At 38.0% G+C, this 24,210-nt stretch overlaps 1 protein-coding gene across 4 annotated transcripts in view; it reads left to right on the forward strand.

Moving 5' to 3' along the window:
• Nucleotides 1-24,210, forward strand: part of WWOX (WW domain containing oxidoreductase) — a 537,552-nt gene that overhangs the window by 282,737 nt on the left and 230,605 nt on the right. Inside the window, exon 9 of one of the 4 annotated variants that reach the window (XM_064459620.1) lies at nt 5,949-6,081. The exons of the other annotated variants lie outside the window; for them this stretch is intronic. Within the exon in view, the coding sequence (XP_064315690.1) occupies nt 5,949-6,081 (133 nt within the window). The remainder of the gene's footprint in view (nt 1-5,948; nt 6,082-24,210) is intronic. 4 annotated transcript variants of the gene reach the window in all.

Raw genomic sequence — 24,210 nt, forward strand, 5'->3', positions numbered from 1 at the left:
GTGACAACTAACTGTGGACTGTGGTTCCACCTGCACAGACTTTTCACTTCATTACGAGATACAGAAATATTTAAACTCTGTAATATAGAAACTCCAAAACATGTTATCTTTTCATTAATTTACCTGGCTAGCTATGAATGATTTTCATATCTGCTGATGTCAGTTATTCTTTGCATGAGAAAGGTGGAGCCCAAATATTTGTGTAGAGACTGATATTCCTCAGATTTGCTTTTCACTTCAGTCGCAGGCTCTCCTTTCCTGTGGAAGGAAATGTGGGCACAGGAGCGTAAAGGAAGCTGTGATGTGTTTCGCTAGGTCCCCAGCTCTGCAAAACTGGGGGCCCAGGACTTGCAGGGCCTGCTCTGCCACAGAGGGTCTGCTCTGTCCTGCAGGGTGGGATACAGCCGCCGTGTGCTTCAGATGCACATCATGCACCAATATTCATTCATATTTTGTTGAAGAAATTGGCTTTTTGCAGTCAAAAGTTGTGGCCTCCTGTCAGGAAGCTTTCATAAGCTTATCGACTACATTTCATGGGCAGTGTTGGATACATTGCCAATGATCGGATGTTGCATCTTGTTTCCAAATTGTTGACATAACACACCTCAGGAGTAACTTGGATCTGCATACTGGGAGAGCCACTGGAGAAATCTACTGCATTCAGAGATCAAATTTTATTTGCCTTTTGGCACTAGATACTAAAATAACATAATAGTTTCATGTTTCTTCTATACAGATGAAAATGCATGAGACACAGACTCGATGTAAGTCAGCGCGTTTCCGCTACTGTTCGTGAGTTTGAATTTGTCTAGATGGGGTCTATGCGTGAGTCATTCTTGACCCCGAAGGGATTTTCCTGGTGGTCAAGGCATGACTGGCTAATCGCATCTCTGCTTCTCGGCGTTAACCCCCCAAAGGTGTAGTTTTTAAGAATTAGCTTGAGAGTGGGGCTTTTTCTTTTTAACATTTTATCAAGAAAAGGAAGTGAAGAATCTCACTGCTGTCATTGAGAAAATACATTATCTTAGAAAAATGTGCTGTAGACTGTAACTCTCACCATATGGCTTTTGCTTCATAAGTTTAAGAGAACTGTTTGTGAAATCACGGGCTTGTTTTCTTCTTCCTGTTTTCTGATACTGCCCAGATATATTTCAGTGCTTCCAAATATTTATATTCTGATAGCCTGCCTTGTGAACTTCTCAAACACATTATAATGGCTTAAGAAACAAAGGCCATTAGGGAAAGAAAGGGTAGGCATGAACTGAAAGGCAAATAACTTCTTAAAATATGTAGGGGTAGGCTGTAAATGTGATTGGTTCACTGGGACGCTCTTTTGAAATATGAAGATAAATTGCCCCTTTGACCTCTTACGAAGTTATGTAATTATTTGGGAAGGTTTATCTCTCTGTCATTTCACAGTTTTCTCCTGTTAGTGCCACTCTCTTACTTCACATTAGAAAAAAAAAAAGAAAAAAAAAATCAAGCAGGCAAGCAAGAAAAAGCCTTCTCTGGCTGGTTATCTGAATGTGGAATCCGCTGCTGAAAAGACCCTGGCCCTCCTGTTAACACAATACTTTTATCCGGTAATCACAGCCTGCGGGAGACAAAATAACAATTCATCTGGAAAACGAGATTAACTCATTTAAGTTAGGCAGTGATCACAGAGAGAAACACGTTGGTGTTATCTGTCTGAACGAAAGCATACAGATTGGAGGGCCATTCCGGTTCAGAGGGTCCATGTAGCAGGCCCAGCTTGTTGAAAGTAATTGGACCCTGTCAGAGTATGCCTTTGTGAGATATGGATATTACAATGGAATTCTATTAATCTCTGACAAATCCCCTCTCATCTGATAAAGGCTGTATACCTCTGCTCTTCATTACAACCACTCGCTCGTCACTTTTATGTGCGTACTGGTGGGTGCTGAGCCTCTGTGGCTGTGTCACAGGTGAAAGGCAGTGTTGCCCCTTTTTTGGGTCTTTTAATCTGTGTAGTGAAATGACTACAGTGCTGCTGCTTATTGGTTTGGTCACATTTTTCATGATGTTTTTGTTTACGTTATTTTCAGGAAAATAACAGACACTGGTTTTTTTTCTGCTAGATGATAGAATCATAGAATCATAGAATGTCCTGGGTTGGAAGGGACCCACAAGGATCATCAAGTCCATCTCCTGTCCCTGCACAGGACAACCCCAAATTCACACCAAATTTAGATATCCTAAATACTCTCATTTTCTTGCGTTATCACTGATACAGAGAATCTTCATTAACACGTTTTCTACAGTCCCCATATTTGTCATCTAATCTGGTTTTTGGTACAAAAAGTTACGGAGATACTGTAACTCTTATAAGTACGTTTGTGTTTTAAAATCTGTGTATATTCAAATCACAGGAAGAACAGAAAATACACTGGTAGCAACTGCTTTTCAGGATGTTCTGGAGCACTCACCATTTTTTGTCGCTGTTTGTTGAGCTGCCAGCACATGGGGGCCCTGCTTCATGATTTAGCCTCCTAAGTTCTTCAGTACTAGCAGTAAATATAAGACCTGGAGGAAAAACTCTATGTAGGATGTGTTATTGTGAGTAACAGCAGTTTAGTGTGAGAATGAGAGGAAAGAGGAGTTACATTAGTCGGTGTCACTTTATTCCTGGACTGGGTACAATTCTTAAACATTTTAGTTGCAATTGTTTCTGCTTCCTAACTCTTTTTGTTACCACCCTAGCTTAATTTTGCCTTGTTCCTCCTGAATGTCACAACAAATATCTTAATTAACTGGAAAAGCTGTATTCTGGGCATTTATGCAGTTCCAAAAGGCTTTCCCAGAGCAAGCCCGAGAAAGTCGTGTAGAATGAAGGCGAAACAGAATGCCATTTTCTTTAGGCAAAAAAATAAATAAATGACGCAATCGAGCAAAGGAGCTGAAGAATCCAGGTACGATTCTGCCTCTGTGGTGTCAACTATCACTGAAGGGAAAGGCGGCTCATGGGTGGAGGTGCTTTAAGGGAACTGGGAACTTATGAATTGCAACTGTCTTCCCCTCTCAGATACACTTTTGTCTAAAAAGTGCCTTTTTAACAGGAAAAGACCAACAGTAAGGCCTCATTCCTGTTTGTAAATGCCTGTGTCTGACCACACTGAGGAAAAAAGATACTGTCTTCATCGAAACAGAGTCCTTTCCTTTCTTTTCCTTCCCTAAGAATGGCCATGCAGCCACAGTCAAGTCGCACATGCCTCGGGGAGTGCCAATTGTAGTAATGCTGGTAGGAAAATTTTGATAATATTATCTTCAAAAATCAAGCTCAAAGTTAACTCAGATTTGTTTTCTCAGCCAGTTGAACTGCATGTTTACCACTAAAAGAAGTGAAATAGACTCAAGCATATAGAAGAATGATTGAAAATATTCAAAGTGCTTTTAGCATTTAAGTCTCCTGTCATTAGATATATCATTTTACTTAGGGGATAAAAATATTAATTTTTTAGATATAAACATGAAAATATTTCTAGTGGATTATATTTTCTGGAATGTTATGCAGTATTGCTTTTAATAAATGTTCAAAAATTTGTACGCAGTTTTTCATGCTAAAACTATCCATCTGCTTTCACCAGAAGATAGAGTGCAGGAAAACCACACAGATTTCCTATTCCTTTTCTGAAGTAGAGTGAGAAAGATGTAAAAAGTCAAATGCATCCATCTCATATCATCTTAAAATATAACCTTTGCAATATACCTAAGTCTCCTTCATGGTATTGTACACCCATTTAGCAATAGAGAGAAAGAGACAGTGTAAAAACGTTCAGATAAGTTAGATGGAGTTCAGCATTAATAGTTGAAATATCAGTAAGCAAGGGGTATAATAACATTTTAGTTTCTGGTTTATAATTATAATAATACCATCTTCCAATATTCTACTCATTCACTCACCCCAGGTGAGTAGTTTTCTTCGATAACTGAGGAAACACGGCCAGGTTGTTTTTTGGTTTGGGCTTCTCATTATTGTGATATATATATAATATTGGGGCTGTACAGGGTTGCTGCGCGAGCAAACATACTCAAGAATTGCATGATGGCACTTGGTTTGCCATACTCATCTTGGTCAAAAGAAATGGAAATTAAAAAAAAGATGATGATTGAATTTTAAAACAAACACCTTTGAAAAAAATTTTTTTTTTAAAAAGCTTTTAATAAAAGTTTTGGGACCATTCAGTAAGTCCTTTTAAAGTTAAAAAGAACTTCAGAGAGTAATGTTAAAGTGTAACCCATCAGCTTTTCACAGGTGTCAGTGCTTATAGAAACCTGGCACAGGTGAAAACAGACTCGGCTAACAGGATCATTTTTAAAAAAAATATTCACACGTAAACCGTTTTCAGCATTTGCTTATTATTTAATTGTTTAAATCTTTTGGGTACAATATGTCATCTGTGGAAGTTAAAACTCTGTCTATCTTCCATATTATATCCTCAGCTAATGCCTAGTAAGATAAGACAGTCATATAATGCATTTGAGCATACATGCTTCATAACTTGACAGAGTGAACTACACTCTGTTTTTCAGCCACACCCAGTTTCCTTATCTCTAATATAAAAATACTACATGTTTTAGCTACACTTCCATTGCAAGTACATTAATGGCAAGGAGATTATAAATGTTAATATAATGGCATTTTCTCTTGTGAAGGCACAGTGATGTAAAACTGCCAGACTGCAAACATTCTTCAGTTTACAGAAGGTGATTTGAAATACAGCTTTTATTTTGTCTCCACATATATTTATAGAGAAAATATGAACTATTCAATTTAGTTTGTCTTTTCTATGTATGCCCTGGATATTACCGGGTTTGGTACTTGTGTTTCCAATTTGTAAACAATTATGTCATTATGCAGATGTTGTTCAGTATGCCATATTCATTTTTGTGTTATAAGTACACTTTGGGAGAGATAAATAGGGAGTATTATTGGTATTCTTTATATTCTCACATACATGCAGTTACATGTGCAGACTGTCCACCTCAAAGCTTCTCAGATTTCAGGCTAAGACAGTTGTGCGTTGCACTTACAATTTACTTGGCCCCAATTTATTTTTAATGTTTGATTTGTTAATCTTTTCAGTTAGAATTGGTTTTGCAAGCATTTTTCTTAGCTGATGTGAGGAAGATCACTATTTAGCCCAAAAAGTCCGTCAGGACCAGTCTCTTTCATGGGTTACTACTTCGATTTGCCTGCTGTCCTGTCAAACTGGTAAATTAAGGACCAAGTTTTGCTGTAGGACAAATGTCTCCCTGGCTTTTACCCAAGTAATTGGTAGCCATGTGCAAATCCAAAGGGAGAATTAACCTACAAGCATTGAATAAAATCAGATTTCCATATTCGTCCGGGAGGAGATATACAATGAATAAGCAAATTCCAAATAATTCTGCTAAGGGCTTGGCCTTACAAAGATTATTCCTTCGCTACTATGGGATGAGAGTTTTAATAAACTGCAGACCTCTGTATAGGTTACTTTCTGATAAGGGCTATATCCTCTGCTGGAGGTTAGCCTTTCTTTTCCTTCACGTTTGCCCTGTGATTAGCTCCTACTTTGTTTACCCAAAGTCAGGTACCTCGGTGTGCCACCTCATCCCCTTCATTAGCCATAGTCAGCGAGCATACCGCAAGGCAGTTTTATTTGTGCAAGCCCCTGATACAGCAGTCAAGTCAAACATAGTCACGGAGAATCAGATAGAAACATATGGATTACAGCCAGTCTTGTCAAAGCTGCTAAATTACCAGAAATTTATACCAGAAATAAAAATATGAGGCTGGCATTCCAATAACATGGGCTGTGTCAATTGCCATTTCCAGCCGGGACACCATTAGAGGTGCCAGGCTTGCCAGAAAACCTGAAGATAAATACACTTGTAAGGCTGATGTAAACAGCAGATACTGCAGTTGTTTCATATGTAACTTATTTTAGAATCCATGTGAACTTTGCAAGCACAGTGCCCAGCCTACCCTCCCTTCACGGAGTATCCAGCGTGATGGTTTGGTACACAACAGTTGTTCCGGTTTGACCATCCTATATGACTGGATTATTTTAAGGGATGTTGGTAAGTTAAAAACACAGCGATGGAATCATATGAACTTTATTTCAAAAGCTGAGGGGAAATTGCATTGTTATGGCACGTTAGCAAAGGGAGCTTTTAAATGTGATAATGTGATTGTTTGTATAATGTAGTTCCATTGTAGTAGTTTTAATCTTTCACGTAACATAGTTCTATATTTGGTGGTAATACACAGAGTTTAAAAAATATAATCAGTACCTATGAAAAAGAAAAAAATAAATGCACGTAGTAAGAGGCTATCTGAATGTATTTGAAGGCAAATTTTTATCCTTTTTTGTTAGCAGTACATCAATCAAATATTTATTTACAGGGATTTTTTTTCCTGTGTAACAGTGTGTGTGCGCCTTAGTTGTTCTTGATTTTGTTCATTTTAAGCACGTTTTCACTAAAGTGTTCTACTTCAAGCTATTCTCAATTCAATTTGAAGTGGAAGGTTTCTGAGTTTGGGTAATTTACATATAAAAGCTTTACTGTACAATTTATAAAATGACTGTGTTCAGAAAACAACCATTTCTATTTAACAATATTGTCATTCCACAAGCTGAGTTGCTTTCCCCACTGTCTTTTGCTTTTACTAACAATATTTGTTCTTGTCTTAATTTTAAATTGTTAGTGCCTGAAAATGTGTAACTTTCCCCTTTTCTCTCCTACTATACTGAAGTGACTAGAGACCTCCTGTGATTTGTGATGTAGGAAGATTAAAAATATGTTTCTTTTGTCAAGGTAGGAGTGACATGCATACAATTCTTTTGAGACTCTCCTCTTTTGTTTTATTTAAATAAGTGATAATTGTTGATGGCAATTTTGAGCTAAAAATCATTGCGCTCTGTACCGAATTTTAAAATGAGGATTTGCATTTTATTGTTATCTGTAAATCCCTAGCAACTGGTTCCTGAGTCTCTGAATAGTCTCTCATATCTTGTTTTCAAGGAATAAAAGAACATATGCAATATTTAAAAATAACATGCTTATAAAGAGAGGCGGCTGAGCCTGGTTCAGATTGGGCCTTGGATCAAAATGAGATCTGGCCATGTAAAGGCACACTGAGAAGTTTAATGGTCTTAAAAGGTGATGTTTACTAGAAACCTGTGCATTTTAATTGTTCATTTTAATTCAGGAATTAGTGTACAAAGTTTCACCAGTTGCATTACAAACCAGTTTGTAATGGTTTCCTCTTGAATTATAGTAATTAATTCCTTTTGAGGACCATAAATATCTATTTTAAAGAAAGTGCATAAAGTGACTTTAGATTTAATATTCTGTTCTTAGGAAATTTTTAGTATAAAGCTTTATTTCTTACATTAAGACTACTTGTTGCTGGATCTTTTTCCTAGAGCAATAACCAAATGCCAAATAATGTTTGCTGACAACTGAAAGATTCTGTACGTTGCCAAGTTGTGCTTATCACCACTGCATTTATGCATAATCTTCTGAAAAATTTCAGATGAAGGTTACTAATGCTCAGGTAGTATTCGGCGTGTTCAAATGCCATTGAGACTAGGAGAATCAGAAAAAGCCACTCTGTAGCTATGGACCACACATGGCAGTTGCCATAAATGTCCTGTGGATCATACACAGCTGCCAAAATGCTATTAAAAATGAAAATTTTTGAGTCTAAAAGGACGTTACTAGGATTTGGACATATCTTTTAGAGTCTTAGAGTGATTTGTTTGTTTTGGTTCGTAGGTTTAAAAGCATATGTAAGATCAATTTTGCACCTTTTTAAACAGGTTTCTCTCCTAAATGAAACTTATCCTGTATTCTTGCGTTTAGACATTTAAAGAAGAGCTAAGTGCAGTTATCAGATGGCGTGGTGATGTTTCCCTTAAACAAGGAGCGGCGCTTTTCTGAATTAAAATCTCTTTACAGGCAGGTTTTCTCATAAAGTGGAAATTGCCTTCGCATGTTTGTAATCTGTTCAGTTACAGACTTATTTATTCATTTACCTCCAGTTTTAAGGAGGGGAGTGGGGTTTGGTATCAGAAGTATGCTGGGAAGTGGAGACAGATGATATCTTAGTATTCTGCAACCTGTATCATTGCCTCCAAGCACACCAACTATTCCTTCCTGTCTGATGATAACCCTCTGCCCCAAAGAATCACAAACTTTCTGCTCTCTGTAATTCTATTGTATTAGTTGCTGAAACAGCATCTCTATATTTTATTTTTTCAGAGATACTCTAGTAGAGTAACAGAGGGCCTCATTAAGGGCATCTGTTATCTTAGTTCGTATTTTATTCTGATTTTTAAGAGTGCATCAACAGAAGGGATTAAGTGAGAAAAGAACAGACCATCTTTTTTTTACTGCTCTTCTGTACCAATTGCTCCCAGTGTCAGAAATACCCCATGATTACTGCTGTGCAAAGCTTTGCAATATGGTTGGTGCAACAACCACATTTGGCAGTGATTCACAAGTCATTCCAAACACCATTTCACAGCAAATCCTAATGTAGCCTGAAGATAAAAAAACATTGTAAACACTGTACAGGGTGAGACTGCCTTTGTGCTGATAAATATTTCCTTAACATTTAGATGAAGATGCTGTGCTTGCTTTATTTAAATACAATTGTATCTGTAATGCCATAAAAAAGACATACTGTGGGTGAGGAGACTGGCAAGTTATGGAGGAAAAAGAAGAACTTGGAAGTTTTGGTAGGGGTAAAGTGTCCTGGGAGGCATTTTGCTTCTCTGAGCCTACCTGAAGCTTGCTTTGATGATGTGTGACTGGGATCTTGGGTCACTCTGGACGTGGGAGTCTGTGGAAGACGTTTGTATTATTTTTATCAAGATGCTTGTGTCCTACCAGGGTAGTACAAGCTAAAACCATTAGTTTTATTGCAAAGGCATTCTCAGACCAAGGAAGCTTTTTAACATTGCATTGCTGCAAAACCGTTCTCTCTTATTATCCCTGAAATGATTCTGCTGTATTTGCAGGATGATTGTTGGATCGGGTATTAATGTAAATAGCACCGTAAATATACTGACACTGTGCACTGCAATGCAGGTAACTGAAATAAAACCGATTGTTTGGAAGCTATGGGAAGAACCAAGCTTTAACTGCATTTTTAGCCACAGGGTTTCTCTTTCACAAGTGCAACTTTTGATGTGCCTCTGGGGCTGAAGGAAGTGTAGGTCATGCTACTGCTTGGAGGAGCTGATGGGTACATCTATATTTGGAACTCATACACTGTGATGCTGCAGAGTGACTTAGCCTAAATACAGAGTTGTTGAGCTTTGGGTGTTGGTTTTTTTCCTCTCCCTCCTCCCATAGCAAAAAAAGAAAGTTTTACATCCGATTGAAGGATGGTGGGAGGGAATGAAATGGAGGGAAGAGAAACAAATCACTATTTTATAGCAGTACAAAGATAAGTGAGTCATCTTTATTTTAGTGGGTTTTATGTTGCAATTGTCTGGTATTATTGGTAACAAGTCTCTTTTTAATGAAACCCGCTTGATTGGGATGTGCAAGCCTCAGGAGTACTCTCTCTTATCTGGCAGTTAATACTGTGGCTAATATTTTACTGTCAACATTAATTAGAGATTTGGGAGCGTAACTGGCACAGTGACCTGGTGCCCTCCCGTTCTCAAGGATAACAGATTAGAGCAGTGAACAACATAAGGGCAAAATGTCCCCCTCCTAGGGCCAACTCAAATACCTTAGATAGAAGCAGAGAGAGGAAGGAACTCCAGCAAATCTTTTGTATATTGAGAGCAATATAGTGCAAGCTTTCTCCAGCAGCGGGGTCTGGACTGTATCTAGTTGGCTTCTGTAAAAATCATAATTTAAAATGCGCCTGTAGAAAGAAAATTTGACTGATTCTATGGAATTTTCTGTCACATTTCCTATATACTGTTTCAACCAAGGCCTCTTTTTTGTGTTTCCAGGAGGCATGCCAAAATGCATCAAAATACCCTCTGCTATGACTTGTCAGAAACAACAGTGACCACGGTAGCATTGCCAAGGGCTCCTCCTTGGCGTGTCCTGGGAATAAAAAGTAGGGGGAGGAAAATAAAATGCCATGTACGTCTTCCTTGGTCTGGGCGACTCTCAGGAGCTGTACAGGATCATCACTGGGGATACTGGGAGGCAAACACTCTGTAGGTTCCACTTATCAGTGCTTCCTTCCCAACAGTAAGAAATAGGATAATTGTACTTTTTTCCCCAATATACTGGTGAATTCAACAAACAGTTCATCTCCACATCTACCTTTTTCCTTGTACATAGTGGGAGAGAGCAATATGGAACTCTTTTTTTAAAGTGCTGTACATTAAAATCTCCATATATACTGAAGATTTTGTTGATAATGATAATTTTAAGTACAAATTTTTATAATGAAGTTTTTAGCTGTTTTCAGCCTTTTTAACTAGTACGCTTGTCAAACTCCCTCTTTAGTAAGTAAAAACATCCCATTTGTACTCCAAAATCATTGGTGTAGGGAGGTTTCAGAAGGCGCAGGTAGTTTTATTCCTGTCCCTGGCGTTTAATTGTGTCTATTTGGTTTTAATCTACAGATAAATATTAGTTAAGAATTATTCTATTCAAATTTGTTTAACTTCTCCATTGTACTGTAGTGGTGCTGCAACTGCTTTTGATGCTCACCCCCACTGTCCAAACCCAATTTTGTAAATTTTAACTAAACCAATGAGGTAGTAAATTTTAGCTACCAGACACATGAGCAGGCTAAATTACCCAATGGAGAAGTTGCTTACTTGAATAATGTCCAGGACATGAGGACCCTGATCAGAAGCTATCCAAGGCCAAGAAATACTAATTTTAATATATAGCATGATACCTATGCCTTTTGAATCCTGGAGGGCACGTTAGAAAAGGAGCTCTTTTTCCAGAATTATGGCTATGGGCAAGACTATACAGGGATAGTTTCTTTTAAAATGTCACTGCTGCTTTTATTTTTATACCACCTCTAGCTTTGTATCCCCATTCGCTGGATCTAAAGGGCTGCTGATCCTTTATCACCAGTAATGTGGCTGTTTGAGAATGCACACTGGTTTTGTTCCCTGCTGCTATCGGTCAGTATATCTTGTTTCTGTCAAACTGTATTCATTTCAGGTCGCAAGCTGTAGAAGAAACTTGCATGAGGGCTTCCAAATTTGGGGAAAACTAAATATAATCTAAAGGTTTTTTTTTTCCCTTGGTTTGCTTTAAAACCAAGATATCTTAATTTACCTGATGTTTAATGTATTTGACTTGCTTTTCACAGACTTAATATGAACTAATAAAACTAATAAAATGTCTTAAGTCCTCATCTGTTTTCAGCAGATATTCTCATCTACAGAAGAGCAGTGCATATTTTTGGCACATTTAAAAAATGATTAATCATTATGGACAAATTAATTACGGATACACAAAGACTGAAGGAAGAGCTGAGCACAGATAGTCTCAAAAAATCTACTCTCACAAATGGTGAAAAAGGGCAGGAGGGAGAGGATTGTGCTAAATATGCAAAAAGCATCTTGGAAATAATCCAAATACATGTTCTTAAATATGTTCACTGCAGTATGGCTACCTCATTTTCTGAAAAGTGATGAGATCTTTTCATGAAAAGCCATATTTAGGACCTCGATATTCTCCAGACTGGGAGATGGGATGTCCATCTCCACTGGGATGGACTTGGGCAAAATTTCTGAATAGCTTTTCTAGAAAGAGTCCTCAGAAACTCTCTTTCAAGACCTTTACAGTAATAATTTGATAAGTTCTCTGCAGAAACTTGTTCAAATGTTTACCTGCCTGTACATGCATTTATGTATTTTATATGCACATACACATAAACACATTTTTTAAAGTTCTCCTTTCCTTGTCCTCGAAGAGAGGAACCTTAAGAACTTCAGGTCTCAGTGCTTTAAGTTCTGATGAAACAGTTGTCAGAGAGTCCAGTAGGAACGGAGAGTTCTAAGCTGTGCATATGCTTCCTACCAACAGCTCTGCCAATTATTCTTGCAGGGTACTAACCTGGGAGTACTGGCCTCTTCCGAGGTCACCTCCGGTTGCGATCAGTGGAACAACTGACTTAAAGTGTAGAAAGGTGAAGCCACTGTTATCATCTGTAGCAAATTTTAATTCAGTTGCCCAAACAAACGTTGAGGCTTGCACATTAATGCTTATACTCTGACTGTCTTTCATTTTTTTTCAGTTATGTGTACTTTAAAAACACAGTTGGTGTGAGAAATATTTTCTACAGCAAACTAATAGGAGAGAAAATTAGGAAAATATATTTTTTATTGGTTTTTTTGGTGGGTTTTTCCTGTTCTGAGAGAAGTAGAAAATGGATATTCACTATTTTGAATGCTTCCCAGTCATTTTCATAACTAACTAAGAAACAGTTAAAAAGTGCTCTTGCATCCCGTCTTTTGGAACAAAGTAAAGGCTGACAAATTAATTTATGAAGATAGCATTGTGGATAAGAGTTAAAACTATTTGCGTAGGATTTGGCTTATGTTCATAAGTCTGTGTATGGAAAAAAAATTGAAAAAGATAACTTAATTCTTGGTCTTGGGGGGATGGTGCGGCTTTATATATTTTTGTTGTTGTTCAATACACTGTTTATAAAAGCAAGTCATTGAGAGATTAATGGGGGTGGACTCAAGACTCCCCAGTGGCTGATTTGGAGTCCGACATGCAGATGTGGTAAATGCAGGGTCCTCCTTATGTAGACCTTTCAAGGGGAAGTTATTTATATTGTCTTCTTGTAATTACTTTGACAGGGGTTTTGAAAATCATTTCACATTGTGGGACAGATTTATATTTGATTCAACCTAAATATATTTGGGCTTAGTCGGTCTCCCTGCAGTGAGACCTGCAAAACAAAACTGAGCTGCAAAGGGAGAGGATGGTGGTGATGATTCAGTACGTGGGGTTGCTCTGCCCGGGTCACTAAGAAAGCGATGCCCAGGAGCGTGAGGGTGGACAGGGAATGTCAAGGCTTCAGACGCCTGCTGGGGAACGGGCTGTGCTCCTGCTGGTGTTACCTGGTAGCAGACTTTCAGTGTAGGTGATTGAGGTTGCTGGTGCTAAGGGTCTGCCTTCTCTAGCCTGTGCCCCGAGTGTTTCAGGGGAGAAATGGCTAAAACACTGTTCAAACTGGGAGCGCTTTGGAACAGCGAGACTTCTCCGTATCTGAGAGGGAAACAGGAATGAAAAAGGTAAAGAAACCCATATTGTCAAGAAAGTGTGCGAGTTTAGAACCTAATTATACTCCCATTGAATCCAATAACAAGAATTCCTATTGATTTTAAAAGGAGTATGATTTGGCAACATTTCATCTCCTCAGTCTGCACTAGCTAGTGCATAATGGTCTCTTTTAAACCTATTCATTTGTTTCAGCCTTTATTGGAGGACAGAGTGCTTACAGCTGGCAGAAACGGGGGAGGAGAGAAGCCGTTTTATTTATAACACAATTCAAATAAAAGAGTAAACCAGACCATCACAAATACATTCAGAATTGCAGAAAAGCCTATTATTAAGGAATTACAAGTTCTTGCCTTCCTATTCTAACCAGCTCTTTCTGTAGCTTTGACATTCCTAGGGTTTTTATTTCTAGAGCAAGACACAAAAACTTACGAAGTCTACACAAAAGTCTTATTTGCCATTTCGTGTGTTGAAGCTGGACTTCACAGGAGTGTTACTGTTTGCTGTGTTTTTCCTTGTGTTTAGCATGTAGCTTTTAAAAGCCCTTCATGGCTGGAGAGTTTTTATTGTAAACATAAAACATTAATTTAAACATTAAAAAATTTTACAGCTGCTTTTTAGTACATAAATTTTCACAGACACTCAAAGACAGTAATTTTTGTTTTAATATTTGCTTTTTACAAACTGCTCCAAAGTTGCATAGAGAGGGGAGAAAAACAGAATACTGATAGAATACTTCATGTTTAGATTTTCAAGCTGTAAAAGCAATATTCTTAACACAGGGGAGAGTTCCTATTAACTAAGAGATAAATATTAGCGCTGCCAAAAAAAGCAAACATTCCCACAGTTTTGGGGGGGTGGAAGAGGTGTTTGTTTTTTCTCCCTTAAAGAGTCTTTCAGAAAATCAAAAACATAAAGAATTAAAAAGGAAGAAGAAAGGCGAGTCAATCTTCTCGTAGACTACAGCAGCATAGTCATTACTCTTCATGTGATATGTCCTTCACAACAGGGCCTTTAGAAAATCTCTTTCCAAGGCTCAAGACAATAATAACAAAATAAATAGAAATTGTATAGCAGTGTTAATGTTTGGAGTTTTGCAGAAGTACAGAAAACAGCTGTATAAGGTTCAAAAGCAGTGGCTGTTTGCTTGTCCTGCTCTGGCAGGAGGTGGTTGGTTTATGATAGGTGCGTGCTTAATTCTCAGCCATGTAAATTGGAGAAGCTTCATTGATTTCAGTGGGTGTGCAGGAAATTATAACAGAAAAATCAGTTGTATGGAGTCAGTAGCTTTTTAATTTTTTTCTGTGGGAATTTAAATTTGGCGCACATCTGCTCAGGGAGAGCTGCAAGCGAGTGGCGCTTGGTGTTATTTTGAACTTTCATAGCAAGTAGTGGAAGAGCAAATGCAGGAGGTGGTGTCATGGGGTGGAGCAGTGTTTCCTAAATGAGAGTGAATCCATAGTGTTTGTATTACATCAGTGCTATCACATTTTTATGAAAAGAAGTAGCTATAGGTGCTCATTAGATTACAGGTATTGGGCTCTGGTTATAATAAATGCTGAGAATGGAAACACTTGAAGGATGATGTATTGTTATAAGCAGTGTTGGAAAAGAAACATACAGTTTTATCCTACTGTATGTGTCCAGGCTGGTACTAGAAAACTAGCCAGCTAGCAAAACTAGAAAGCAGATGCTTTTTGTTTCCAAAAGTACTTGAGCTGGAGAGAGAACGGACGACCAATCCAGCTCTGGTGGTAGGAGCAGCGTTAGCCGAGAGCGCGCTGTATAAATGAAATGGCACTTGGGTCTTGCTTAGAAATGTACACCCGACAAACTCTTGTTCCATCACCTCTAAAACAATGGGTTTGATGTACTGGAATTGTGAGGAACATTTGATGTTGTTTTTCTGGTCTTTTCTATATTTCTGGCTTTTTCTTTGATGAAATAATTTGCAGAGTGACTGATATTACCCCTACAAACCTACTGGCTAAGTGAGTTTGAATTAAAAAATCTAAACATACACATACTGGATTAAGAGTACTTTATATGGATGCTTAATGTCCACTTGAATGTAATTTAATGGTGTTATTAAATCTTAATGCAGCTAACTTTTTGTGATGGAGCAAATAAGTACAACGGGAAAGCATCTTCAATATACTATAGCATTAACAAAGAGATTCATCTTTGTATATAACATGGAGTTTGCTGGATAAGGTGCTGAACAAACGCGTTCTGTTTTTCTGCATGTCACTGAATTGGTCTTTACGGGTCTGGAGAAAAACCAAAATCAACAAATTAAGAAGACAACAGTATTGCTTACTTGTTTCAGCTTCAAACGCAGGGAAAGCATAGTTTGAAGTTTCCAGGTGCTGTTGAAATGTGTGTTTCTTTGACATTGTTTGTTATTACGCGTGTATTTGTGTTACAGACTTTAACAAGTCAATCCAGCACTGTTTGGCAAAAAAGTAGCAAAAGCTCACAAACCATCAGTTTGCTTGGCTCAGAAGAATCTGTTGATGGAAATGACTAGCAAAGGCATTTAGTGTATATTCACCAGTGTTCTTTTATAAATAGTACTAACTCAAAAAGCTAAGTAATATGCAAACCCATCTACTGAAAAATTTCTGGGTTTAAAAATAACAATAACCTGAGAATATGTGGTGCTAGTGCTGTATTGGGTCAGGTCGGGGAGGGGTGTTCGTTCAGTTTCCTTTAGCTACTAAATAACACATCTAATCCTGCACTGATTGATTTTTTTTAAGTCTCTGTCTCTCTCTTTTTCAGAAGTTCAAAGTAAAATTACAATCAGCATTCAATTACCCAAATTTAAGCCAAAATACAGTCATGGTTCAGCTCGCCTGTCTGTCTGGCCAAGTTCATGCTGATGCAGGTCTTCTGATACTCACAAATCCTTTTTCAATACTGTAGGAAAGCCATGGCAGTGAATTCCTCTGTCCATATTTTGCCCCTGTGCTGTTTAAGGAGCATGTGCACCAGTTATTAATTTCTCTACTTGTCTTTCAAGCTTGAGTAACTAACTCCAATATCGGGAAACAGCTACACAGGAAGCGTTATTCATTAGGACAGGTGGCTCGAGCATGGAATAATCACCATTGCAGATTTATTCCATGGAGGGATAAGCAGAACTGCACAGTGCGGCCAGGTTCCCAGCAGCAGCACAGGTCAGGGAGAGGTGGCATGTGTCTTGTAGAAGTACTGACTCAAACATGCTGGTCGTATTGCTCTCTACAAGAGAGCTCAGGTTCTGGCGACATCTCTTGCAGTACCTCTTACGTTAGAAGTACTGGATGATATTTCACAAATAAAAAAATCATGAGATAAGCAGAACTTTCCCTGTCTGGAATTGTTCTGGAGGTAATAGCCTGGACAAGTATTTCATGAAACATGTTAAAATAAAATGAGTAAACTCTCCAAAGAACCACAGGCTCCAAACAAAGAAAACAAGTGAAAAAGGAAATCTTCAAAATTTCAAGAAATTTCTTTCAAGTGCTGTTTTTCATAGCTATGAGACACAGATGGATAGGTACATATGAAATTTGTACATGTAAACACAGGTGCCGGCCTGGTAGGAAATCTCTTTAGTGAGGGGAGGTGATACAGAGAGAGGAAAGTGTGACGGTAGGAAATCCTACAGCCACAGAATAAAGCTGCTCTGCACTCAAGAAGCCATGGAGGCTAAAAAAAGACTTGTAACAACATTGTAGAAAACCTTGTTTTTTATTGTCTTTCCTACAAAATTTATTTTCATACATATGTGTAACTGTGTATGTGTCCATGCATATATACTGTCTATACACATAAAATACATATCTATAACACATGCATATGTGATGTGCATATGATTATTTTAAGTAAGCACTGTTGCATTAATATAGTGTGTAAATGGTTACCAGTGGACAATATAGCTGCTTCAATGAATGAGGGAGAATGTTCTTTTGCCTGTGCTGCTACAGAGCATTTGAATCACAAGCTTCATTATTAATTGTGTGTACAAAATCTGTGTATAACCACATCATAAATACATGTACCCAATGGAAATTGCATGTAAGTTGTTATCAGGACTTGATGTTAGTACTTGCAACTTCAAGAACTGAAATCATTAGTAAGTCCCCAATGTTTTTGCCTGGTTTAGACAGATGCCGAACGCTGCCCGTGGTCTGCTCTCAACTCTCTGTGCAGGGACTGTCCAGAGATGAGTAGAAATGTTGCGCGTTTTTTTAAACACCATTTTCTTTGCTGCTTTAAGAGCAGTGTCTGCTGTCTTTATTGCTTCATCATTGTAAGGTTAAAGTGTTTGTATTTCCCCTAATCAGCTTGTAGTAGACCATTAGTACTCGAGGTCAGGAGAGATTAAGAACTCTTTTAAAAGAAAAGCACTGCAACCTCCAGTAACTCTGATCAGCTGGTTTTTATTAATCTGCCTGAATTTTCTTGGCGCCTCTTCTCCAGTAGTTTAGTGGAGACACTGAGGTTTTTTGGAGCATTTGCTGTGTTTACTTGAGCAGCACCTTTGACTTGCAGACAGCCAGCGTGTCCCTCCCTGCCAGAGCTAGTTCTCTGTCGGTCAAACTTGTGGTCTACGTGAAAAGTCCCTGCTACTGACACCAAGAGCCTGTCTTTGTGGTTTGTGGTAGGTGCATGTTTTTTGACCTCATAAACTTTGCTGTTCTGTCCGTGTGTAGTGGGTTTTTAACAGCTAGTATACTTCGAGAAAGCTGAGGTCCCAAATAGCGGTGTCCTCGTGTGACAATATCACTGCTCTTCCACTGATTGAGCTGTTGCTTTGCTTATGGTTTGGATTTTAAATTTGTTTCACAGGCATTCATTTGAAAAGTTTCAGAAGGTTCTGGTGATTTATGTCTGACACAGTAGTTAAATTAAGATATGAGAGGCAGGTGGTGAACTCATACGATGAACTTTGATGTTTTGACATAAACCCTTAACTGCGCGGAAACTTCCCATCCACAGTTACCCTGTCCAAAGAGGGCTGACTTCTCAGATACCACTCCTCAATAAATAAATAAACAAGCAAACAAGCAAATAAATAAAAGAATAAATAAATAAACCCTTTGGGAGAAAACAAAGGGAAGAAAGTAATAAACTAAAATTAAATAAGTAGTAGGAAACACTCAACAGTATTGGTTGTAATACATATTAAGCCGTGTGATTTTAGCTTACTTACTGCTCTAAGATGCAGGTCCCAGTTCGGCATGCTCTGAGGTTGGCAATTTCACATGCAAAGTAAAGCTGTAGGAACCTGCTGAAAGTTCAGACTAAAAAACTTCATGGGTGGCTCCCTTGCTCATAACACTGTTTGGATCTTTTAAAATGCATGTTTCAATATTCTTTTGTATTCCCTCTATGGCCAGGTTCAGACCTTGTAATTCTTGGCATTTATATTTCATAAGTGCGTCTTTGTTTATTTTGCGTTAAGACGGATACTGCACCATTCACTTACCTTCATAGTATTTCTGTTGTGCCTTTATTATTACATATAATAAATGAAAGCACAGTTGTGTTAAATTTTATCCAGCTGATCAGCAAAGCAGATATGTGAAAGAAAACGATCCTGTGTGTTCTAATCTTGAACTTCTTCCAGTATATTCTGTGGCAATGGAGTTAATTCATTTACTTGGGCTGTGCTCAGTTACTATGTAAATGATAAGCATTTTAATACTTGAGTGGCTTTTCTCACACTGACATCTTAGTGAGGTGCTCAGTTTTACAGAATGCTGATAGATCTGTTGTAAAAATGAAGTAGTAAATCTTAACGTACTAAACGGAATATATTATACTTTATTTCCAGGGAAAACTTGTTTAGATAACTTTCAATGTTTTACGTATTTACTGGGTGAAAACCTAGCTTACTGTGCCCACAGCAAAATTCTTAGCAATATCAGTTTCTGCTGCTAAAAGAATTCATTTTGTGGAAGCTAGTAGAACTGCATCAGCACAGAAGATCTCTGTGAGGCATTTGCATACAATAGAGCTTAAGACTTTGGTTTTCTGTTTTCTCCAAAAGAAAGTTTTTGGATGTTGGCATGAATCATAACTCATTACTTACATGAGAGAGGCAACAAAGATTTCTCAAGTGTAAGAAAGATGCAGTAGCTTGCATTGTCTGACGAGTTTCTCTCAGCTATATTCAGGAAGTGACAACCTCTTTGGTCTGATAAACAGCAACATCAGTGTGATAATCAGATTAAAATTGGCCATTCAGGAAAACTATAAATTCCATGGCTCTTTGCGAGGGAACGTGGTGGGCACACTACTGAGATCGGTGATCTTCATCCAGTAAAGATGTAGCCCTTCATGAACATCTTAGATAATGGGGACAGTGCTAAACCATTCCCAGTCAAAGAAGGAAATTGAAATTGTTTGCACACAACCAAAAATTGTAAAAATATTTTCTTAAAGATTTTAGTATCATCTGTTTGCACAGTATTTATAGCAAAAATATCCCCAAACCCACTTTATTTCTGACTTCGAACCTTCCTGCTTTCATTTACTTATAACTTACAGGCTGTGTGGGTGGGTTTAGAATTTATAATAGTTTGCAGGTGGTTCTCACTGTTTTTCTTTCCTTTACTGTCTTTTTGTTTGTTTAAATGAAAGCACAGTGGTATGAGTAGAGTTGAAGCTTGCAAATGTAACAGAATGGTTTATCCTGGCAATGTAGGAAGGAAAGACAAGGGAAGAGAAACAAAAGAAACAGATTGAATAGAGGTTCTGTTAATTAAGGAAAGCAAGTAATTTATATCTGAATTCAGTTATACAATTCTAGTGAGAATAGTGTTGAAAACTTACAGATGGGAAAATATTTTCTTAGGTAAGACAAAAATTTTAGTTCCAAGATAAACCTAATTTTGACCTTAGTTTGTGTGAAAAATCTCTTTTCTCCATATTTGCATTAGAGAAATGTGTCCAGCAGAGTTTGCCCAAATTTTACGCATATAAGTCAGTCTGTTTTGGATGTGTGGGATTTATTTTTTTAAAAAATGATTGTATATCCAAGATTCATTGAGCTGATAAAGATTCTGTTATTCTGCCAAAAGTTTGTTTCTATTAACTCTGAACTTTCTGTATTCTAGTGATTATTTCTTTGGAGTCAACCATGTATATATGTAAGTGAATCAATGTATGTGTTCTTTCCATCTCAGAAATATCCCAGAATCTGAATTTAATTCCAGGCCTCTAGAAATATTAAGCCAGGGCCACTTCTGAGATTATGAGTTTTCTCTAGCTCCGGCTTGGGGAGTGGAATTACTTTGCAGCCATCTTCCACCAGTTCTGTGTTGCAATGTCACTACTTAGAGACACTGTTTTTTTCTGTTTCACTTTCAGTAGGTGACTTCTTCTTCCAGTTATAAGTGCATTCTCATGTCGCTGCAGGGGTGGTTTGTATTTGGGAAGCAAAAACCACTGCTAAAATGGATACCCAAGCGAAGTTCTCTGAACCTTTCTTGCACTTCCTCCTTCTTTTCTGTTTTTTATTTCCCCTAGCTTGCTGGGCACCAGCACATAACTGGGTGGATGGCATTTGACTACTGGCTGCTGTTGTTCAGTCTTGCCTCCCAACAAGTCCCATCTGTGTTGCTCCTTGATTTAACAGGAGGGTTCACTTAAGAGCAGGGCAAAGTATTTTTCCCGCTCTGCAACCCGATGACTCAAATACATCCATGTTTCATGTTTTATCATGTTACATAAATAATCTTATCTATCCCTGCAGTATTTCTGTTAGCTACATCATTGCTAAATTTTGTAACAATACGCCCTTTGCAGTAAAATGTCACCAAAAAGTTATATACTGTAATAATTTTCATCTGTTTCATGAAGACAGACAATTTTTAAGATTCATGTTCATTTCATCATTGAAATCCAAGTCTTCCTACATTAATTTATAATGAAACCTCATGCTCCCTTCTACATTGATCACTAATTTTCTGTCTTCTTGATATGTGTTAAAATAAACTATAGATATAAAGGGCACGTTATGTGCCTGACACTGTTGAGTTAAATAGAACATACTTCTGTAACTCATCCCTGCAGTCTGCCCTGGCCTTTGTTTCACAGTGGAAGTACTTGAAACGCAATTGCAAAAGGTGGGCTGCGTTTACCACACAGATGATTCAGTGTGTTTCTTCCTTTCTGTCTCCAGATAACCTGTGTAACAGGAATTTCCAAAGGCTGGCCCGCAGCCCACAAAGCTTTTGAACGCAGGCTGCAGAAAGATTTTTGACGTTGAATATGAAAATATTGCACTGCAGCTGGATATTGTTATGTGGCCTCCAAATCTAAATCAATGTTGAAAAAGAAAGGATAGTATAGGTTAAGAACATAACATGCAAACCGATACAAAGGGTACGAACTGAGGTGTACCTCGTTTGTTATCCTGGCTGACAACAGCGAGTACCAGCTGCATTTACAAACAGTGAAGGTCCATCAGAGACTCACAGGGAGATAATCTGTCCTGGAGCACTGGCTTGCATCTCTAATATCATTAGAGACTGATTTAAATCATGAAGCAAGATGTTCAGTGTATTTCCAATTGTTTTCATTAACAATGATAAACCTATCGAAGCTGACTGCACCAGTACAGTTTTACTGGAAAAATGTCACATTTGTGAACTTTCCGAATACGGGGTGACGTTTTCTGCTCTAAGGCAGTCTAGAGGAGATAGCCCTGATATACTTGGAATAGAAGGGAATTACACTTGAATGTTGCCCAGTGCAAATAGCAATGGGGAAGAAGGTAAAGCTTCAGAGGTTCCCTGGTAAATTAATTTTCCCTAATTACATTTCATGGCAGGAAACTCAGATATTAGAAGTGCCTGTTGAAATAATACAGTATTTAAATTCTGATTAATCCATACGTCAGGCAAGAACTGTTCAATACATGTCTCTAGAAGGAAACCTCTGCTTTGAAAGAAAAAGGGACAAACATCCACCCTTTAAATAGACAGATAGAATTCTTTCAAATGCTAGTTTTAATTTGGTGGCAGAGTATAGATAAGTTAAGCCAGTAGCTATAGAATTACTGAAAGTGTAAAATATCATCACTAACACATCTTTCAGAGATCTGAGGCAGAATTCTTTATTAACTTAGTTTTGTTCCCTCCTCTTTCTTAGGAAAGCGCAAGCGCGCGCGCGCACACACACCCCCCCCACCCCCCCAATTCCTCTGGTAAATGCATATTAATAATTCACCAGGACAAATAATTACAGATAATATGGGTACCACAAAAATATTTATATTCTGCTTGGGTAATATTTCATGTTAGAATAGGATTAGTTAGAAAGCTGTTATTTAATACAATTTTTGCCAATAACTACTTGTGAAGCATTTTTATTTCACTGTAGTGAAACCATGTTTCCTTTCTTAAGCCATGCTTCTTTCTACTTTTCGATAACCCCCACCAGCTTCTACAGGGAGTCCCAAGAATGCCGAGATGCCCAATTACTTAATCAGTTTGTGCCTACGTAATATTTTACGACTTTCCCTGTTGGACTTAGTGCTGAGAGCTGGAGTTCCCATGTATCAGCCTGCTGGGGAAGGATAGGAGGGATGTGCAATCCCTTCATGTACTAGAAGGAGTTACAGCTTCTGGAACGTATAGAAGAAATAGATGGGAAAGGCAATCCCTCAGTTTAGCCAGTAACCCTCTCGTTATTCAAATCCTTCCAATCAAGCATGCTGTTTTTTCTAGATGCCCTGTAAGTAAACATCCACCAGACAAGTCCCAATAACATCTAAAAAGCCTGTTCAAGCCTTTGGACTAAATGCACACAGTGCGTAGATGTTTGCCTTTCGTATTTCAAATAGATAATTAAGAAGATGGTATTTATCTCAGTCCATGTGGGAAATTCTGTTCTAGGTATTACAAAGACGTTTGTCAAAGTTTCTACCATCACCCCATAGTACAAAATGGGATTTCAGACTTATTTTTGCCATAGGCAAAATACTGACCTGAGTTTGATTATCTCGGAGGCATTAATTGTCTTTTTATGTAGAACTAAAGTTTTAACTTGTAGTGCAGGTAGAAAAAAATCCAAAATGTAGACTATGTCAGCATACATGTTGGAGTGTTTTGGGTTTATTGATAGAACATTAGGTCAGTTGGTGGTAGTGGTCTATCAGAAATGTGTGAGTATTTCATGTGTGTTAAAAGAAGCTTGCCTTAGCAATATTCTCTGTTGTCATTAGTACCTCTGGGCGCGTGCTCTGTAGTTGCAAGTACTGTTTTAAAACTTGTGTTTATTTTGATGATTACTCCTGTCTATGGCAGGCCTTTCCTTAAGGTTGTTTCGTGTGAAGCTTCGGTAAGGATGGTGGTAATCCTTTACTTCAGTCTCATGTTTCCATGTACTGGTTTCAAGTCAAGCAGAAAGCTTTATATTTTGTGCTAATGGAACTGATTTACTACTGTTCCTCATGTTTTAGATCTGTAATCCACATCTTTCTTCATCTGTATCATTTGCCTTTCCATTAGAAACTGCAGGCTCCCATCATTAGTTTCCAGAGAACAGGTAAGGAGTTTCCTTCCATGTGTCCTCATGACAGCTGACTATGGTTTTCATTTAGAAGTCAATCCTTGCCAAAAATTATCACTGAGACGTTTCTGAGCATTTGCTCGTGTTCCTGCTTGCATCGAATGAAGGACATTGCTCATAACGAAACGATAGGTCCTTGATAAAAATTGTACCTTTTAAATGCCTTTTAATGTCCTTGTGCCTGGAGAAAGCCGAGGCTCATGGAAGTGTAACCATTTCCATGGATAAGTCTCTCACTGACACTCATGAGTTTATGCAGTAAATACTTGGCAGTTGATGAAAGGTAAAAAAGCATAGTCATTTCAAGGAAAAGCTAAACAAGTTACACCAAAATATTCATAATGAGCAGCACAACATGGAGGTGGTAAGGTTATCTCCTCCTAAGACCCAAGGATACAA

Source organism: Phalacrocorax carbo, chromosome 8 (genome assembly GCF_963921805.1).
Source record: "Phalacrocorax carbo chromosome 8, bPhaCar2.1, whole genome shotgun sequence".
NCBI classification, from domain to species: domain Eukaryota; kingdom Metazoa; phylum Chordata; class Aves; order Suliformes; family Phalacrocoracidae; genus Phalacrocorax; species Phalacrocorax carbo.